Source organism: Sapajus apella, unplaced genomic scaffold (assembly GCF_009761245.1).
Source record: "Sapajus apella isolate SASKATOON/1434 unplaced genomic scaffold, GSC_monkey_1.0 scaffold13, whole genome shotgun sequence".
NCBI classification, from domain to species: Eukaryota; Metazoa; Chordata; class Mammalia; order Primates; family Cebidae; genus Sapajus; species Sapajus apella.
The window spans coordinates 10,139,018-10,157,506 of record NW_022436953.1 but is presented as its reverse complement, the minus strand read 5'-3'; the positions used below and the strand labels follow the sequence as shown (position 1 = coordinate 10,157,506).

The following is an 18,489-nucleotide window of genomic DNA, read 5'->3' as shown; positions in this document are numbered from 1 at the left end:
TAATTCCTTTCATGGATGGTCCACACTTATGATCTAATCACCTCCCAAGGTCTCCATTTCCTAATACCATCACATTGGGATTAGATGTTCAACATTTGAATTTTAGAGAGGACACAAGCATTTAGACCATTTCAGTGATCATCAGGACTGAAGAATTATCTTCTCTTCCTTTCAAAAGTCTATCCTGTACTCGTTCATTCAATGAGTTCAACCAGGATTTATAGGTGTAAGAAGGACACACTTGGGACTTAGTCACTTAGAGATGGGTTGGTTGAAATCTAAGTAAATCTTACAAGATCATCGCTCATCAGGATCACCTGTAAGACTTGTTAGACAGTAGTGAGGTTTTGGAAAGGGTCGAGAGCTTGAAGTCTAAGAAATAATAAAATATCCAAACTTTGAAAACGTTTATTAAAAACTGACAGTTATTCCCATTTAATGTAGCTCTCCCTTCATTGATGTTTTAATACATCTGTGTCCTGATGGCTTGGCTAACTGTATTTCTATCTTCTAATATAATTAAGAATACTTATTCATATGAAAGGCTCATTTTGACAATGCCCCCAGCTACTTTTAACATGTATTATCTCCTGGTTAAGAGTATCTTTGCTTTGAAATGACTTTTCTCCCCCTTTGGAGATCTGATTACTGATATATTTTATATCATTAGGTTGAGTTTTGATGAAGGGAGATCTTGGAGCAAATACAGTTTCACATCTATTCCACTTTTTGTGGATGGGGTTCTGGGTGAGCCTGGAGAAGAGACTCTCATCATGACGTAAGTTGAAAACTATGATGTGTTTCAGCCTTCATAGAAAAGAATAATCCAGAAAAATGTTTTATAGCTATGCCTGTTTGATTTGCAGCTATTGGATTTGAGGTTGTTGCATCTTACTGCAAGAGCATACAACAGATAGGAAAGAAAAACGTTGGCAGCTATTTCTTGGTTCTTTGATAGTATTTTGGAGACCCAGTCTGAGGTGCATAGAGAAATTAGAAGTGATGATTTCAATAAGAAATAAAGCTGTACATTTAAAACTTTAATAATAAGAAACTGAATATGTAGAATATCTCAGGCATATAGGAATGACTTCACTTTAAGTCAGAAGATAGTGTTTCATCAAAATGCCACAAAGCATTGTATTTTTCCTGGGCTTTTTACCTAACCCAATTATGAGGCATATTAGGAAAACCATGAGAACATTCTGTTCTTATGAAATTGCATTTATACTCATTTTTGCCTGGAATGTGATGATCATTAATTTGTGAAAGATTGTAACTTGGCTGCCTATGGGTTTCAATACATGGACTTTAAAGTATGAAACTGATATTTCCTTCCTTTGGAAAATTGGACATGGAAAATAGAAAGGGAAGGTTGTAAAGTAGTTGATCTGATCATCAGTGAAAACTTTCAAGCCAAAGTGAATACTTGGTACATTTTCCAATTTCCTCCCCTACCACTACTACTTTTTTTAATGATAGAAAACAACAACAGAAATCTAATATGCCTGATGGCTACACTTTTGTCAATGGGAAACATAGCTAAATTAGCAATGCATTCCATAATTTGTCTTTCTTCAATTTTTATATTTTCTAAACAGAGATTTTATGAAGATGACCCAACAGGCCACTTCATGGCTTTTCTTCAAACCTATGATTGGTGATTCAAACATCTCAGTAAATACCTGAGTCTCTCTGAGTAAAGAGAGTAGACTGCACAGTGTAGGAAACCATTATAAGTCTTGGCTCTCCTGATCACTTTCACTAGGGTCTGGTGGGAAGGTAAAATGGCACGGAAACCATGCGAACTATGTACCTTAGCAAGATAACCTAGAAGTCTAATCTTGGACCATATAGAATACAGTATTTATGATTGTTTCTCAACCATATTTTCCCAGCCACTCCTGTGGCACAATATGTACAAGTGGGATCTTGAATCAAACACTGTGGGTTCTGGTTCTACCTGCTATTATGACTTGATTTTGTGTTTTGCAATGTTAACAAAACTCATGGAACCTCATATTATCTGTGAAGTGGATCTAGTAATAGTACCCTCCTTGGCTGGGTGAGGTGGCTCACACCTGTAATCCCAGCACTTTGGGAGGCCAAGGCGGGTGGAGAGGTCAGGAGATCGAGACCATCCTGGCCAACATAATGAAACCCTGTCTCTACTAAAAATACCAAAATTAGCTGGACAGGGTGGTGTGCACCTATAATCCCAGCTTCTCAGGAGGCTGAGGCAGGAGAATCGCTTGAACCAGGGAGTTGGAGGTCATAGTGAGCTGAGATCCTGCCACTGCACTCCAGCCTGGCGACAGAGAGAGACTTTGTCTCAAAAAAATAAAAATAAAAAGTATCCTCCTCATGAATGCATTTTGAGGATGAAATGATATGATTCATGTAACGTGCTTAGCTGAGGGTAAACAGTCCACAAATGCACTCTGTTGTTACTGCTGTTGGCACTGTTATCATTGTGATTATTTTTTATCACCATGAACTCTGTAGAGTGTTTGGACACTTCAGCCACCGCTCTGAATGGCAGCTGGTCAAAGTAGACTACAAGTCCATTTTTGATAGACGGTGTGCCGAAGAGGACTACAGACCCTGGCAGCTGCACAGCCAGGTAGGAGGAAAAGAACTTAAACTGAGCCCTGGGCAGGAAGCATAGGTCGTGTTGGGGGAAAGCTAGTTGCTCAGGTATAGGAACTAGGATGCTCTAGGCCAGAATATCCATCTACTGTTTTCTTACACATTTTGTGTTCCACAGCAGTGAACAAACTCACCATTTATAGCTTGTTGGGAAGTCATTTCTGTTTTTTATTGTGCTAGGATATAATGGGATAAAATTCAAATGTGCTTGGCTTAGACTTATAACTTAAAATGAAATAGCAATTCAGCATTGAGATCCAAACATAATTCATCTGAGAATGTCATATGGTTGCATGGTGGGGACAGGGATGCAAACAGGGACATAAAATAACAAAGTTATGCTGGGTGAGTGTTTTGGAGAAATCCTTCTTCCCCTTCACCTTGATTCTTTGGAACTATATACTGCCTTTTGCCTCCTTGCAAGGTACTCCTGGTATGAGAATGCAGCATTATTAATAGGAAACTTTCCTTTGTCTTGGCCTCTCACCTATTCAGCTTATATCAAAATGCTTAGATGGAAGTGTCTCTCCCTTGATTTCCCAAGATACAAGTCGTTCTGCAGATCTCTCAAAGGATATGGTGGAAGTACTTGCTGCAACACCATCACCATCTTCAGGCAGAAAAACATCATATTACCCCAAACCTAGACTAAGTAATATATTTAAATGTAGATGTGTAATGAAGCCAGTGAAAGGGAGTTTGCTCAAGAAAGACACTATACAGTAGATTAAGCAAAATTCTACTCTGGTCTTTCAGAAACACAAAAGGAGGAGTGTGTCTGATAGTGGGCTCTGCATTAGCTGGATGCACCCACGCTGTTCAGAGGCTCAACAAGAAAATCACTCATTTATATTCCTGATATTTTCTCCTTTGGGATGCACAAGCATTGTGATATTCAAAGCTTTTATTTATTTTGTGGGAAAACACTGAATTTAGCTCTCTTGCTTGTCTGGTAGAGGAACATAAAATCCGTGCTGTAAAGTCGTGTGGGCAGAGGCATAATAAATCAAGGCAAAATTAATCTTTATATTTCTTAGCAATGCTCCTCTTTCATGCTCTCATAAATGACCAACTGTATAAATCTTTTATTATAGGAGAATTGAACTTAATTACTACAGATTTGTTGGCAATATACTAGGTACCGGCTGAGTCTTACTTATCTGTATGTCCTTCACAGCACCGTACCTAACATTTTGCCAAATAGAGGTTTGATAAATACACACAAAATTAAGGATGTTATTTAATAATCCTCAATGATTGTTAGGATTGCCTTTATAGTCAAGTTGTATAATAGGGTTCTAGACATCAAAAGGAAAGTGTCGTTAGCACAAAGAGGGCTACCAAAGTTTACATTACACTAAGATTCGCAAATGTCTCCCTAAATGTCCCTCATGTGGGGCAGGGAAAGTCCAAGCTATGTGCCCAAGTGTCTGTTATCCTTCTCTCCCTGCAGGGGGAAGCATGTATCATGGGAGCAAAAAGGATATATAAGAAGCGAAAATCAGAGAGGAAATGTATGCAAGGAAAATATGCAGGAGCTATGGAATCTAAACCCTGTGTCTGCACTGAGGCTGATTTTGATTGGTGAGCTCCTGTAATTATCTCGTGGAGTCATTCAGTGTATCAAATCCACATGAGCCTTAATGAAAGCTTAGAATTGAAATAACGGTAGCATTCATAGGGCTAAGTGGCTAGCTTCATTTTCTTATAAAATTACCTTATAGTTTACTAGCTATGTGCATGTGTATATGGGAAAATCAAGAATTTCTTTAGACTGAAAGAGGACTCAGAGGATGGCTGGTAATTGTCTTCATATAACTGATAGATTCCTAGGACAAAAGGAGAACATATTTGGCCAGCAGTGGTGGCTCATGCCTCCCGTCACTTCTGGAGGCTGAGGCTGGCATATCACTTGAGGTCAGGAGTTTGAGACCAACCTGGCTAATATGATGAAACCCCATCTCTGCTGAAAATACATAAATTAGCTGGGCATGGTGGTGGTCACCTGTAATGCCAACTACTTGGGAAACTGAGGCAGGAGAATCGCTTTAACTTGGGAGACAGAGGTTGCAGTGAGCCGAGATTGCACCAGTATACTCCAACATGGTGTCAGACTGAGACTATGTCTCAACAAAAGAAAAAGAGAGCAGATTTTTTCTGTGCTCCTTCAAACAGCAACACTGAAAACAGTAAGTGAACTTTTTAGGAAGCAAACAAACCTATTTGTGCTCTAGATGAAAGCTTTCTAGAATCTAGGATTTCCTGTAGTGGAATAATGGCCTTTTAAGGCAGTACATTTTCTGTCCCTGAAAGTTTTCAATTCATAGTTAGCTGACCACAGCTTATCAGATTCGTGGAAGACCTTTCTGAACTCAGGGCAAGAATAGATGCAATGGCATTGCAAATCTGTAACTTGGTGAACCTAGTGTTAAAGGAGACTTCTTGCTTTACCAGGATTAAGCTAGTTTAAACTGGAGAAGTACTGAGACACTGAGAGGTTAAACTAATCTCAGAGTGTCATAGACTTCTTCCTGAGACATTTGCTAAGCAGAAACCTAGCTTGTGGGCACAGTGAAGCCCTTCCCTTATTGTCGATGCTCATTGTTCAAGTAAGGCTTACAAATTATTAAGGACAAGTAGGTGGTAACTCCCTTGGTATTTTCCATTTTTTTTTCTCCTCTTCTTTTTGCTTTTCCCTTATTGTTTATTTGTTTTTAATTTAGAGAATGCGATCACTAAATACGTACAAATGTGTTAAAGAATCTATACTTGACCTGCATAAGAACTAGTTATTCTTTAACAATTTATTTCTAGCTGTATAGCAATCTCAGGTTACATATTGAATCATTAAAATATCACTGATTGGACTGAGATACTGTGTACATACACATCACATATCTTAGAACTAAGTTAAGCCTTCTTTTATGGTAGACATCTGGAGATATTCTCTGAGTAAATAGTACTAAGAAGATCTGACAAGAGTGGCCACCAGCAGTCAGACCAATAACCCACAGATGTACCCCCTTGGTGAGGATGCCAAACCAAGAGCCAATATCTCTTTGGGCTCAGCCAGAGGGCAACAGAGCTTCAGTTACATTGGAGCTAAAAAGGAAATCTTCAGGGGCTGCCCCAATTGTGACTTCTGTTTTAGTCAGTGCAACATTATGACAGTGACAAAAATATTTTATCTTGTACTATTCTTTGGGACTAACACCCTGAAATGCATTCACAGGGAAAACTACCATGAGATTTTGTCAATCATCACATCCCTCTTTCTGAAGCGACTAATGCTGCTTCATCTACCCTATTCAAGGAAGATTTGCAAAGGAAGTTGCATCTTACATTAGTGATTTAGCTTTTGCCTTAAGAAACAGCCATTCTTTAGAAGGAGGCAAATTTATTATCTGGTAGAAAACCAAAGAGAAAAAAAAATGAGATGAGATGTCCCAATTTCCTGACTTCTCCTCGAAGCCTTTGCTTCTCTGTACTCTTTGCTATGGGATCCAAAATAAGCCAGTCTTTTTGTTGTTGTTGTGGTTGTCATTTTTCTTTTTCAGTTGTAGCTAGTCAAAGTGAAAGGAATACCAGATAAGGAAAGCAGTTAGACTTCTCTTCTCCCCCATCCCTGGTACCTCTGTCTTGGCCCAATCCTTGCATTCGTGATTGGAATCGGCTATTCATCCCACTAGCTGAAATGCGTTCTGAGAAGTGAGAAATGAATCATGAAGGAGGCCATTGTAAGATTTTCTGGTCCAGTGGGATTTCTGTAACTGCATGATTTCTGAAAATATTTGTGAAGTCTCATCACGACCTTGTTGGGCTTCTCCCAGTAGCTGGAGTTTTGGTGATTACACCTGGCTGCAGTGTAATGAAAGGTGATTGTCAATGAGTTTTTCTCCTTGGTTTGGCTCTCTCCTTGACAGTTCCCCATATGCCTTTGCCTGTCCCTCTCCAGCATTTGTAAAGTAACTCCCTGAAGTGAACACTGGTCGTCCTATAGATTCTGAAGTCTTCCTCCCCATGCTGCGTTGAACCAGCACCAAATCCAGCTAATATGTGCAGTATTCTAAGTACCAGCTGCCTGGTCCCAGGCCCCTGAGCTGAGCCTGCTTCTCCCTTCCTGACCCTTGTGTGCCAGCATCTCACCTCCATTACACAGATGCGCCAATTCATACTAATGCTCGCTGATTGCTGCCTGTGATTTGTCTGTGCATGTGGAGGTGCAATTTGTTGTCATTCTCTGTGTCCAAGTTCATCTGCCAGAAGCCAAGAATATCAGGCAATTCAAAGGCCACTAGAAGCATGAAGGAGAGGAGGCTGAGAGGGAAGCCTTTGACTATTTCCAAAGTGGAGAGAGGATTTAAAGCAGTTAGTCCCAACTGGCAGTGCTAACTGCCTAAGATGAAACCTTTCCTTGGGGGAATGCTCGAGACGCTCCTGAAGGACATTGCCTTTTTGGCTATAAGTTTGAAGCATATGGAGTTTGCACAGAGGGACCTGGCTCAGCTCTGCTTGTTAGATCCAGATGTCTTGGAAGAGCATCCCAAAGGCATCACCAGTAATGAGGACTGTGCCACATGTGACCGTGTTAAACTCTGTGATGAATTTCTCACCAAGCATTGAGTGTCACCACTACCAGTTTTCTCAGTATAGCTTTCTCTGGGCCCAGCCATCTGTATTGTTTATCCTTCTTATGAGAACACATCTACTCTCTCAGCTTAAGAGTGTTTAAATGGAATGACTGGTTGTATAGGATATTTTCCTGAATAATTGATAGGTATTCTATGAAAAAGAGGCCTATCTTTGAGAAGTCATTGATTCAGGGAATGCTTTTTTTTTGACTAATTGATGAGTACAGAACTTGGCTGTAGACAGACATGGAATTATTTTCAGTAGTTTTGCCACCTACTGAAAGGTTTTCCTTGGCTCTTTCCTAACAGCGACTATGGTTACGAGCGACACAGCAATGGCCAGTGCCTGCCGGCATTTTGGTTCAACCCATCCTCTCTGTCGAAGGATTGCAGCTTGGGACAGAGTTACCTCAACAGTACTGGGTAAGTGTCTGGAGTAGTGACCTTGAGAGGTGACCTTTTGCTGCTTTGGTGCACGTGTTATACTGACAGAATGACTTCTCATCGAAGACCAAGCTTATTTCCTTACAGCACAGTGTAATTGCTTTTGTTCACTTTAACAATGAAGCACAACTGCACTAATAGTGCAAGTTTCACATGAGAATAAGATCCCGGTTGCAAATTAAAAAGAGAAATGTTTCTTGGATGAAAATGATGATGACGATATTAAAATAGAAATGTCTCCATTTTTTTTGACACTATGTTTTCAAACTATTTAATTATGTGAAGCTACCTTTTACCCTCATGGTATCTATGATGAGGTAGGCCAAATAGATACTTCATATGTGCATTTCCTGGTTTATAGATGTGGAACCTGGAATCACAAAAGGAGCTCATTGACTTTTTAAAAGTATATTACGGTTAATAGGAATGTATTTTGCTTTCTCTCTATGTTCAGTCTTGACCCATTTAAAGCATGCATTCTGACCTTTGTAAATCTGGAACTACATTCTAAAATTTGGTGTTTAATAATCTGTGTCATGGGGCTTATGCAATATTATTTAAGAAATACTATAAAAAGGAAAAAAAACTCATAAATTTGTCTCAAATGTAATTGATGTCTATAAACTTTAAAATAGTGTGTGGAACCTATTTAAATTCTGATTCAAACAAATGATCTGTAAAAAAGATACATTTGAGCCATTGAGGAAAATTGAACATACATTGGTTGAGGTAATGTATTAGTTAGGGCATTCCAGAAAAATAAAACCAACAGGGTGAATATTTATTTAGAAAGAGATTTATTGACCCAGCTTGATGGCTTATGCCTGTAATCCCAGTACTGCACTTTGGGAGGCCAAGGCAGGCAGATCACTTGAGGTCAGGAGTTTGAGACCAGCCTGGCCAACTTGGTGAAACCCCGTCACTACTAAAAATACAAAAAAAAAAAAAAATTATCTGGGCCTGGTGGTGTGGCATGCACCCGTAGTCCCAGCCATTCAGGAGTCTGAGGCAGGAGAATCACTTGAACCCGGGAGGTGGAGGTTGCAGTGAGCTGAGATTGAGCTACTGCACTCCAGCCTGGTCAACAGAGTGAGACCTTGTCTCAAAAAAAAAAAAAAAAAGATAGATTGATTTATTGTAAGGAGTTACCTCATTCAATTACAGAGATAGGTGGGTACCAAGATCTGCAGGGTGAGTCAGCAAGCTGCAGACTCAGGAGAGCTAACAGTGTAGTTCTACTTCAAGTCTGAGAGCCTGAAACCATAGAGCCAAAGCTGTACTTCTAGTCCAAAGGCCCGAAGACCTGAGACCCAGGAAGAGCCTTTCAGTTCAAGTCTGAAGGCAGAAAGAGAAGCCAGTGTTCCAGTTTGAATGCCATCAGGCAGAAGGAATTCTCTCTTACTTTGGGAACTGTTGGCCTGTTGAATTCAGGCCTTCAGCAGATTGGCTGAGGCCCACCCTCAATAGAGAAGTCAATTTGCTTTACTCATTCTGCTGAAGGCAAGGCATGGTGGCCTACACCTGTAATCCCGGCACTTTGGGAGGCTGAGGCATGCAGATCATGAGGTCAGGAGTTTAAGACCAGCCTGGCTAACATGATGAAACCCCATCTCTACTAAAAATACAAACCATTAGCCAGATATGGTGGCACACGCCTGTAATCCCAGCTACTTGGAAGGCTGAGGCAGGAGAATTGCTTGAACCCAGGAGGTGGAGGCTGCAGTGAGCCGAGATGGTGCCACTGCACTTCAGCCTGAGTGACAGAGTGTGAGACTCTATCTCAAAAGAAAAAAAAAAAAGAAACACACACACACACACACACACACACACACACAGAAATGTATCATTTGACCAAATATCTGGACATACTGTGACCCAGTCAAGTTGACATATTAAGCTAACCATCATAAGTGATATTAAAGAATTATATATTTAGGCATGATAAAGGCATTTTGGTTAGGCTAAGAAGAAAAAAATCCTTATTATTTTTTTAAATTGTGCTTTAGGTTCTGGGGTACATGTGCAGATCATGCAGGATTGTTGCATAGGTACATGCATGGCAAGGTGGTTTGCTGCCTTCCTGGCTTCCTACCCCCATCACCTATATCTGATATTTCTCCCCACATTATCGCTCCCCAACCCCCACTGTCCCTCCCCTAGTCCCCCCCAACTGACCGCAGTGTATGATGCTCCCCTCCCTGTGTCCACATGCTCTAATTGTTCAACAGCCGCCTGTGAGTGACAGCATGTGGTGTTTGGTTTTCTGTTCTTGTGACAGTTTGCTGAGAATGATGGCTTCCAGATTCATCCGTGTCCCTATGAAGGACACAAACTCATCGTTTTTTATGGCTGCGTAGTATTCCATGGTGTATAAGTGCCACATTTTCTTTATTCAGTCTGTTGTTGATGGACATTTGGGTTGCTTCCAGGTCTTTGCTATTGTAAACAGTGCTGCTATGAACATACATGTGCATGTGTCTTTATAATAGAACAATTTATAATCCTTTGAGTTTATACCCAGTAATGGGATTGCTGGGTCAAATGGTGTTTCTATTTCTAGGTCCTTGAGGAATAGCCCCACTGTGTTCCACAGTGGTTGCATTGATTTGCACTCCCATCAACAGTGTGAAAGTGTTCCTATTTCTCCACATCCTCTCCAGCATCTGTTGTCTCCAGATTTTTTATTGATCACCATTCTAACTGGTGTGAGATGGTATCTCAGTGTGGTTTTGATTTGCATTTCTCTAATGACCAGTGATGATGAGCATTTTTTCATATGTTCGTTGGCTTCGTAGATGTCTTCTTTTGAAAAGTGTCTGTTCATATCCTTCGCCCACTTTTGAATATGCTTGTTTGTTTTTTCCTTGTACATCTGTTTTAGTTCTTTGTAGATTGTGGATATTAGCCCTTTGTCAGATGGGTAGATTGCAAAAATTTTTCCCATTCTGTTGGTTGCTGATTTGCTCTAATGATTGTTTCGTTTGCTGTACAGAAGTTCTGGAGTTTAATTAGATCCCATTTGTCTACTTTGGCTTTTGTTGCCATTGCTTTTGATGTTTTAGCCATGAAGTCCTTGTCTATGCCTATGTCCTGAATGATTTTGTCTAGATTTTCTTCTAGAATTTTTATGGTGTTAGGTCTTATGTTTAGATCTTTAATCCATCTGGAGTTAATGTTAGTGTAAGGTGTCAGGAAGGGGTCCAGTTTCTACTTTCTGCACATTGCTAGCCAGTTTTCCCAACACCATTTATTAAACAGGGACTCCTTTCCCTTGTTTTTCTCAGGCTTGTCAAAGTTCAGATGACTGTAGATGTGTGGTGTTGCTTCTGAGGCCTCTGTTCTGTTCCATTGGTCTATATCTCTGTTTTGATACCAGTACCATGCTCTATTGATTACTGTGGCCTTGTAGTATAGTTTGAAGTCTGGTAGTGTGATGCCCCCCGCTTTGTTCTTGTGAAGAACTTACTGTGTTTTTCAGCTCCATGAAGTCATTTATGTTCTTCTCTAAGCTGTTTATTCTCATTAGCATTTCGTCTAACCCTTTTTCAAGGTTTTAGTTTCTTTGCATTGGGTTAGAACATGTTCCTTGCCTGCTTCTGTCAGATCATCAAATTTGTTCTCCGTCCATCTTTATTCCCTTGCTGGTGAGGAGTTGTGATCTCGTGGAGTCGGGGAGAGGCATTCTGGTTTCTGTTGGATTCGTTCTTCTTGCGTTGGTTTCTTCCTATCTCCTTGGATTTATATAGTTTTGATCTCAAGTAGCTGCTTGCGGAGGTGGCCTTTCCTTTGCCTGCCTGCAGAGGTGCTGCTGGGCTGCCACAGATTCAGTGGAGCTGCTGTGTCTTTTATTTACTCAGGAAAATTAGGCCGGCTTCTGCAATGGCGGCTTCTCTTCCCTCTGCCGAGCTCAATCATTCCTTGTTGCTTTCTAACTGATGTTCTGGGTGTGAAACTATGGAGTGAGGGTTTTTTAGCCTGCTGGGTTTTGTGGGTGGGATGGGGGGTGGGGGTGGGGACAACCATCCCGTCTATGGTCTGTTTCCCTGCGCTTAGTTCCACTTCTTTCTGGGGGGCGGGTGGCTCCGTACCGCCTGCCTTCTGGCTTTCGTGTCAGCCAGTGCTTCTGCCTAGATCTATACTGACAGCCCCCGCACCGGCCAAAGTTGCTGTTCTGCTCTGTTTAGCTCGCTGAGGCTTTTCAGCCCAGCTAGGGTCTCCTGTTCTGTGGGTTGTAGAGGGCTTGGGTGGAGCGCTGTATCTGAACTGAAGTCCTGGAACCGAAGACTGGAGGACTGCTGTATCGCCTGGTCCTCAGGTCAGTTGCACGCACCTCGTGGGTGGAGCAGTGCCCCGCCTTGCCTCACCTTGCCCTATTTGGTTTATACCCACTATCCAACCAGACCCACAAAATGAACCTGATACCTCGTTTGGAATTGTGGAGACCACTCGGCTTCTGCGTCTCTCTCTCTCTGGGAGCTGCTTTCCAGAGCTGCCTCTCATTTGGCCATCTTGGGATCCCTCAGCCTTATTTTTTAAAGATACATATTGTGTGAGTTTTAACGTGTTAAAAAACAGATAAGTGTTGATCATTTTTGGAGATGGGTTAATGAACACATGGGAATTAATTACATTATCTTTCTTTATTCACTCATATTTGACAATTCTGATAATAAGTTATAAAGAAGCTGGTGTGGTGGCACATGTCTATAGTCCCTGCTACTCAGGATGCTGAAATGGAAGGACCATTTGAGTCCAGGAGTTCGAAACCAGCCTGGCAACATAGAGAGACCCCCATATCTTAAAAAAAAGAGAGCAAGAAAGAGAAAGGGAAGGAAGAAGGGGAAATAAGGAGGTGGGATCCTTACCAGTCAGCCAGTTCTACTTGACAAAGCTCCGTCTCCTTTCTCATGCCAGCTACAGTACAGAGAATCTACTTGAGGAGGAGAGACTTCCATTTATGTACTCTGTATTTGAAATTTTAAATATGTTTAATTTTTTAAAAAAATATTATCAAAATAATAGATACTACTCTTTTCAAGGAGGGAAAAGATACAGAAAAGGATTGCAACAATTTCTGTTTCTGATGTTAGGGATTCCTAGAACCTTTGAATAAAGGAATAAGCTATCATTTATTTGAACGATAACACAACCTCCAAGGAAAATACAAATAACACCTTTACAGCAACGGGTCAGTGAGGTCTTAGCATAGTACCATGGGGAAGAAAATGAAAAGGGCTCGTAAAATAACTAAACTTAGTGGGGAAGGAATGTCAAAAGACAGGAGTTTATTACTTGCAGGTACCAGCATGTTTAGACATTGTAAAGGGCATTGGAAACTCCACAAGTTAATTTAAGAACTGATTTCTTTTTGACCAACTCAATCAGTCAAGAAATTTATATTAGTCTGTCTTTGGTATTGATGATAGGAGGCTGAAACAGAGGGATCAAATTGTTCCAGATGCTACTTAATCATAGACTAAGGCCGAATGACGCCCATGACCCCTCACTCTTCAGTTCACTGAGATCTTATAAATCCTGACTAATATCAAATAAAACATCAGAGATGATTAAGTGATCTTATATTCAAAGGGGAAATACCATCTATGCCATCTAAAGTTAGAATTATAATGTTAATTAAAATGTGACTTAGCAGTAAGTGTCCAGATATATACAGGCTTGTCAGTGCATTTGTTGTTATGTTTAGTAGTCACAAAATTACAACACTACCTTCTAGGACTCCACCTTCGCTCTCAGGGGCTTGTTCACTTCAGTGGGTGTTACACGATAGCATCTGACCCCAAATGATTTTTGTTAAGTTGCCACATCGCCTGGTTTCGCCTGTTCCATTTAAACATTTTGCAGAAAACATCAGCATTGGTGAGCAAGCGGGCGTAAACAGAACATATGATAAAAACCAGTCATCAGCAGGTATGGTAAATGTCCTGCTCTCATAAGTAAGGTGCTTGTAGGTGGAGGAGTGGATTCCCAAATAGGGCCTTACGCGCTGAAGTCAAGGGAATGGCTGTCAATAATAACCCCACCGATCAGCATATTGTCTAAACTACACATTTTGCATTAGGAACACAAAGACCCTGAGCTGGAACAAGGGCCTGAAGTCATCTACAAAGAAGGCCTCACACCACTGAGTTCCCGTTTGCAGTGTTTATAGCCAACTCAAGAGTTGGCAAGAGGTAAAATGTAGGTGAACTTGGAAAAGAAACTCTGCCTTCCTTAATGTCACTCCAGCCCCTCACCCCAGGTGTCATTTGGTTATGTGTTCATTCAGTGGTACCTTATAAGCAGATTCAGTATATAATATCATAGCCACTAATAATATTGCCACGATACATTTAGATTTTTACTTAAAAATATTTAGTTACAAAACAAATGTGTATGTTTTACATGTTTCAAAGCCAATTTACATCATCACCCAAGTCCCGGCCCCCTTCCCCACACAACTGTGATCTGTTTGATATGCAGGCTTCTAATCACTTTTCTTTGCATTTGCTAGCAAATGCTTGTGCCAGAAGAAAACAAACAAACTAATTTGGGAGGTTGTTTTTACATGTCATTTCCTACTAGATATATTGTTTTTCTATTTGCCTTTTTCATGCAAACATATATCTTTAACATCTTTCTAAGTCCAGAATATATAAGGGTACTTTCTCATTTATTTCATTCCATAGTATTAAGTATCATTATAGTACTATCAGTCTTCCTTCCTCCATGGATGTTTGGGTTATTTTGTTTTTTCTGCCACTGTAAATAATGCTGCTGTTGCTGCCATTAATATTCTCATCCCACTTTTTATACAAATAATACAAAGATAATTAAGTCTCTTTTGGCAATTGGAGGTGTTTCTGTTAGCTCATAATGCAAATTCTGCTCAGCCATCTGTAACTTCTCAGACCTGAGTTTCAGGCATTGCCACGTCTCTCCCTTGAAAGGGTTAAAACAGGCTGCCGGTGAATCCCACAAAATAGAGATTCATTTGTATTAACTGCCATCCTCCTTTAAAGTTCAAATGCCAGTAGATGCTATAAAGGAAAGCTGAGGGGAAGGGGAAGTAGAATTTAGCCAAATTCATAAGGTGAGGAAGGTCATTTCATGCAAAAAGAACGAGAGATGACGCTGGGGAAGGGTCACCATGGTAGCTTTCTCAAGGACAAGCCTGGATGCCAATGCCTGCCTGCTGATAGAGTTAAGCAGCCACTGTGAACCCTGTCTCCAATGCCAAATATAAGCCATCCATAGTCACCTCATGCTCAGTTAGTGCAGAATCATTACTAGACTCAGGGCTGGGATGAAGCACAAAGGAATTGCAAGTGTAGGGTTGGCCATTTATAAGCGCCTTCATAAATGTTGCTTCCTGGGCACCTGACTTGTCTCACCATTTTCTTACAGCATAGCACATGGTACAGACATGCAGTGGGAAAGTGAATTGAGTGGGGTGAATGACCAAACCTCCCAGCATCACCTTTCTGAGAGTTTACTTGGAAGCGTGCAGGAAAACTCCTTTTTTAAAAAATGTTCTTAAATACCTCACTTTATCAATGTCTATGGTTACTTTCACTGTCAGCCTATTACCCTGTGTATATAGCAGTGTTCTCAGGTTTACCTGCTTCTCCATGATGGAGAAATCCTGGCATCCCCTATTATTGTGCCCAATAGAAATGCTGTTTTGATGAGATGCCAAAATATTTATCAGCTTCACAATGTAGAAGTGAATGGTTGCACAATTTTTGTTTGAGTTGTTGGCTAGGACTTAGAAAGGATGGATGGAATAAGAAGTGAACTAGGTGCAGGATGTCCCTCCAGGTGGCTGTAACCACCACTCTGGCTCCTTGTTCCAGTGGCATCAGGGTTTCTCACATTCACACAGTAGAATGGTAGAGCCTGCTGTGTTCTCCACGGTTGGCTCCCTGCCTCTCTTCACCCTCTGCCCTCACAGCTTCTACATGGCATTTTACATGAAGGTGGAAAGCAAGGAGGCTGGTACTGGTGCCTTAGCCTGTTATGGATTGAGAGTGAAATAGAATTGGGGATGTTTTGTTTGGTGAAAAGGAGAGTAATTGGAATGAAACCATTAAGGATATTCAGTCTAACCTCTGCAATTTGCTGTTATGTTTAGCAAGGGAGTTTGTTTCTTTGAACATTAGTTCCTTAACCTATAACGTTTTGCTGTTTGCCTTCAGAATATGATTAAATGTGACACTGTATGTAAAGCATGCAGCACAACGTCTAGCACATAGTCATCACCTTATAAAATGTGTGCCATCTCCAATGTTATTGTCTGAAGGCTCTTCTAGAGTAAAGAGAAAGGAGGGGAAAAACTTGTTTTTATTATGAATCCGTAGTCCAGACATATATTTGATGCTTAGTTGTCACTGCACTACTAATATCTGGGGCATATTTAATGTAAGTCTTTGTTTTCTCATTTATAAAACAAACGTAATAACCTACATGGGCTCATAAAGTGACATAATTAGGAAGTGATGAAAGCATTGTACACCAAAACATGTCTGTCCCTTTATGCCACTCAGGCCAGCTAATGTGTTTAGCTGATTACTGAATGAGCTCCTTTTGCTCAAATAAAATGAAATCAGTATTCATTTGTATTTTGTTTCATGTTAGTGCTGAAATAACCCCAAATTTTTTCCTTTGTTTTTCTTTTTGTGTCTATAAATATCTCAGTATGCACATCCACAAGCATAAGATTGTTTAGTTATATGTGGTTAAATCTCATTTATACTGTTTTGGAACCAGGGAACATACTGCAAAATTTAGGTTGCTAAATTAACTAGGGCATTGCTTGTTTCATGCCAATGGTTAAAGATTCTGTAAATATAAAATAAAGTGGATATTGGCTTATTCTAAGAAACCAAGATAGTCTTCTCAAGGGAAGGATTCCTTCTTGCTATTAAGCTAGAGATATTTCTAGATGTGCTTTAAAAATTATGTATAGAAATTTCTGTCTGTAGAGTTTCTTTAAAGGGGCATTAATTCCTCATGGAAGATGGTACAAAGACAGTTCTTACTGCCCGTCAGGGTTAGTTTCTCAATATGCAATAGGGAATTTTTTTTTCTTTTTGAGACAGAGTAAGACTCTGTTGCCCAGGCTGGAGTGCAGTGGTGGGATCTTGGCTCACTGTAACCTCCGCCTCCCAGGTTCAAGCAATTTCAATGGGTATATTTATACAATAAGTACATTTCTAAAAAGATTAAGTTCAGTATCTATATACAGATATATAGTGGATCCAAGAAAAAATACACACATAAATTGTAGCAAAATAGTTATCTTTATACTATCAATATACATTTGGAATGTTTTAAAAGATGCTTTTTATAAATAAGTTTTGGTATTTTATTTCATAGTAGAGTGACTATAGTTAATAATATTATTTAATATATTTCAAAATAGCTAGAAGAGAGAAATTTGAATATTCTCACCAGAAAGAAAGGATAAATGTGTGAGGTGATGGATGTGATGGATTTAATCATTACATAATTTATATATGTATCTAAACATCACACTGTACTTTATAAATATGTATAATGAATATCAATTAAAAATGAAATTTGAAAACTTCCTCTCTACATAAGCCATAAAATGTTCTGCTAACCTGCCATTTCCTGGATTTGCGATTCCCAGTGTCTTCGGGGGCTTTGGTCTTTTCCAGGTGATTCTGCTTTGGGTGCCTTGTGGGGGTTTTGATGTTTGGTCTGATCTCCTCTCAAGGATATTTTTCAGTGTGCATCAAGGAGAATAGTTGGTCCTAAAAGCGGTGCATGTGTTTAAAGTCCACAGAAAGGAAATCACTTGCATTATTTACAGACTCATCACTACAGGGGCCTGTGTAGCTGTTTTCATAGCCAAGAACCATACAGACTCACAGCAGACACTCAATAATTTTTTGTTGCTACAGAGTTGACTCTTCAGAGCACCTTTCTTAAATGAGGTTTTCCATCGTTTCATGGATGACATTGGGGTTGGGAAATGAAGAGAAAGGTGAATATGAGTGTACATACGTGGAGACCTACATTCTCACATGGTGATTCTTGCCCACCTCAATGGCACCGGCATTCACAGTTCTTATCCCGGTGTTATGGCACAGTGGCAAGAGAACACCAAACCTAGTCCAGAGTCGCAGACCTGCCAGTCATCCCCTGTGTAATGTGCAACTCTCTAAACTGTGTTTCCTTTTCCTTATGTGAAAAACAAAGAGATAACATTGGATGATCTTGGGGGCCCCTTCAAGCTTTGACATTTCCATGACCAGTTGAAAGGATTCAGTATTAGAATTCCTTGGACTGCAGGTGCTCAAAAGATAGAAAACAAATTCATATAACTTAGTTGTACAACTGGTGCACCTAGATAGTGGATTCTGTGAGCCATTCTCAAGCAATATGATTCTTGATATTAAGTGATTTAGTGAAGTGTGTGTGGCCATATGTCCCATTTCATTAAGCTCATGTCCAAAATGAAGTTACATTCCTCATACTATTCAAATTAAATGACGTGTGACTCCATCCTGTATAATGCAAGAGAAGCTTTCTTCTTTCTACCTAGTCTTCTGTCTTATCACTGTCCCCTAATCCCTAGTTCTCTTCACTCAGTGGAGGGAAATAGTCCAAAGAGCTGTTGCCTTAAAGAGAGAAACTTGGAAAACCTGTTTAGCCAGCAATGGAGCTCTCTTCTTCCTGATGGCTGATGTCATGGTTGCTACGTAGAGATTATTGTTGGTATGTGGAAACACTGCCACCC

At 40.2% G+C, this 18,489-nt stretch overlaps 1 protein-coding gene across 5 annotated transcripts in view; it reads left to right on the top strand.

Moving 5' to 3' along the window:
* Positions 1 to 18,489, top strand: part of SORCS1 (sortilin related VPS10 domain containing receptor 1) — a 583,838-nt gene that overhangs the window by 479,332 nt on the left and 86,017 nt on the right. For all 5 annotated transcript variants that reach the window (XM_032281559.1, XM_032281558.1, XM_032281560.1 and 2 more), the window contains exons 14-17: positions 671 to 778; positions 2,506 to 2,623; positions 4,103 to 4,233; positions 7,590 to 7,703. In XM_032281559.1, the coding sequence (XP_032137450.1) occupies positions 671 to 778; positions 2,506 to 2,623; positions 4,103 to 4,233; positions 7,590 to 7,703 (471 nt within the window). The remainder of the gene's footprint in view (positions 1 to 670; positions 779 to 2,505; positions 2,624 to 4,102; positions 4,234 to 7,589; positions 7,704 to 18,489) is intronic.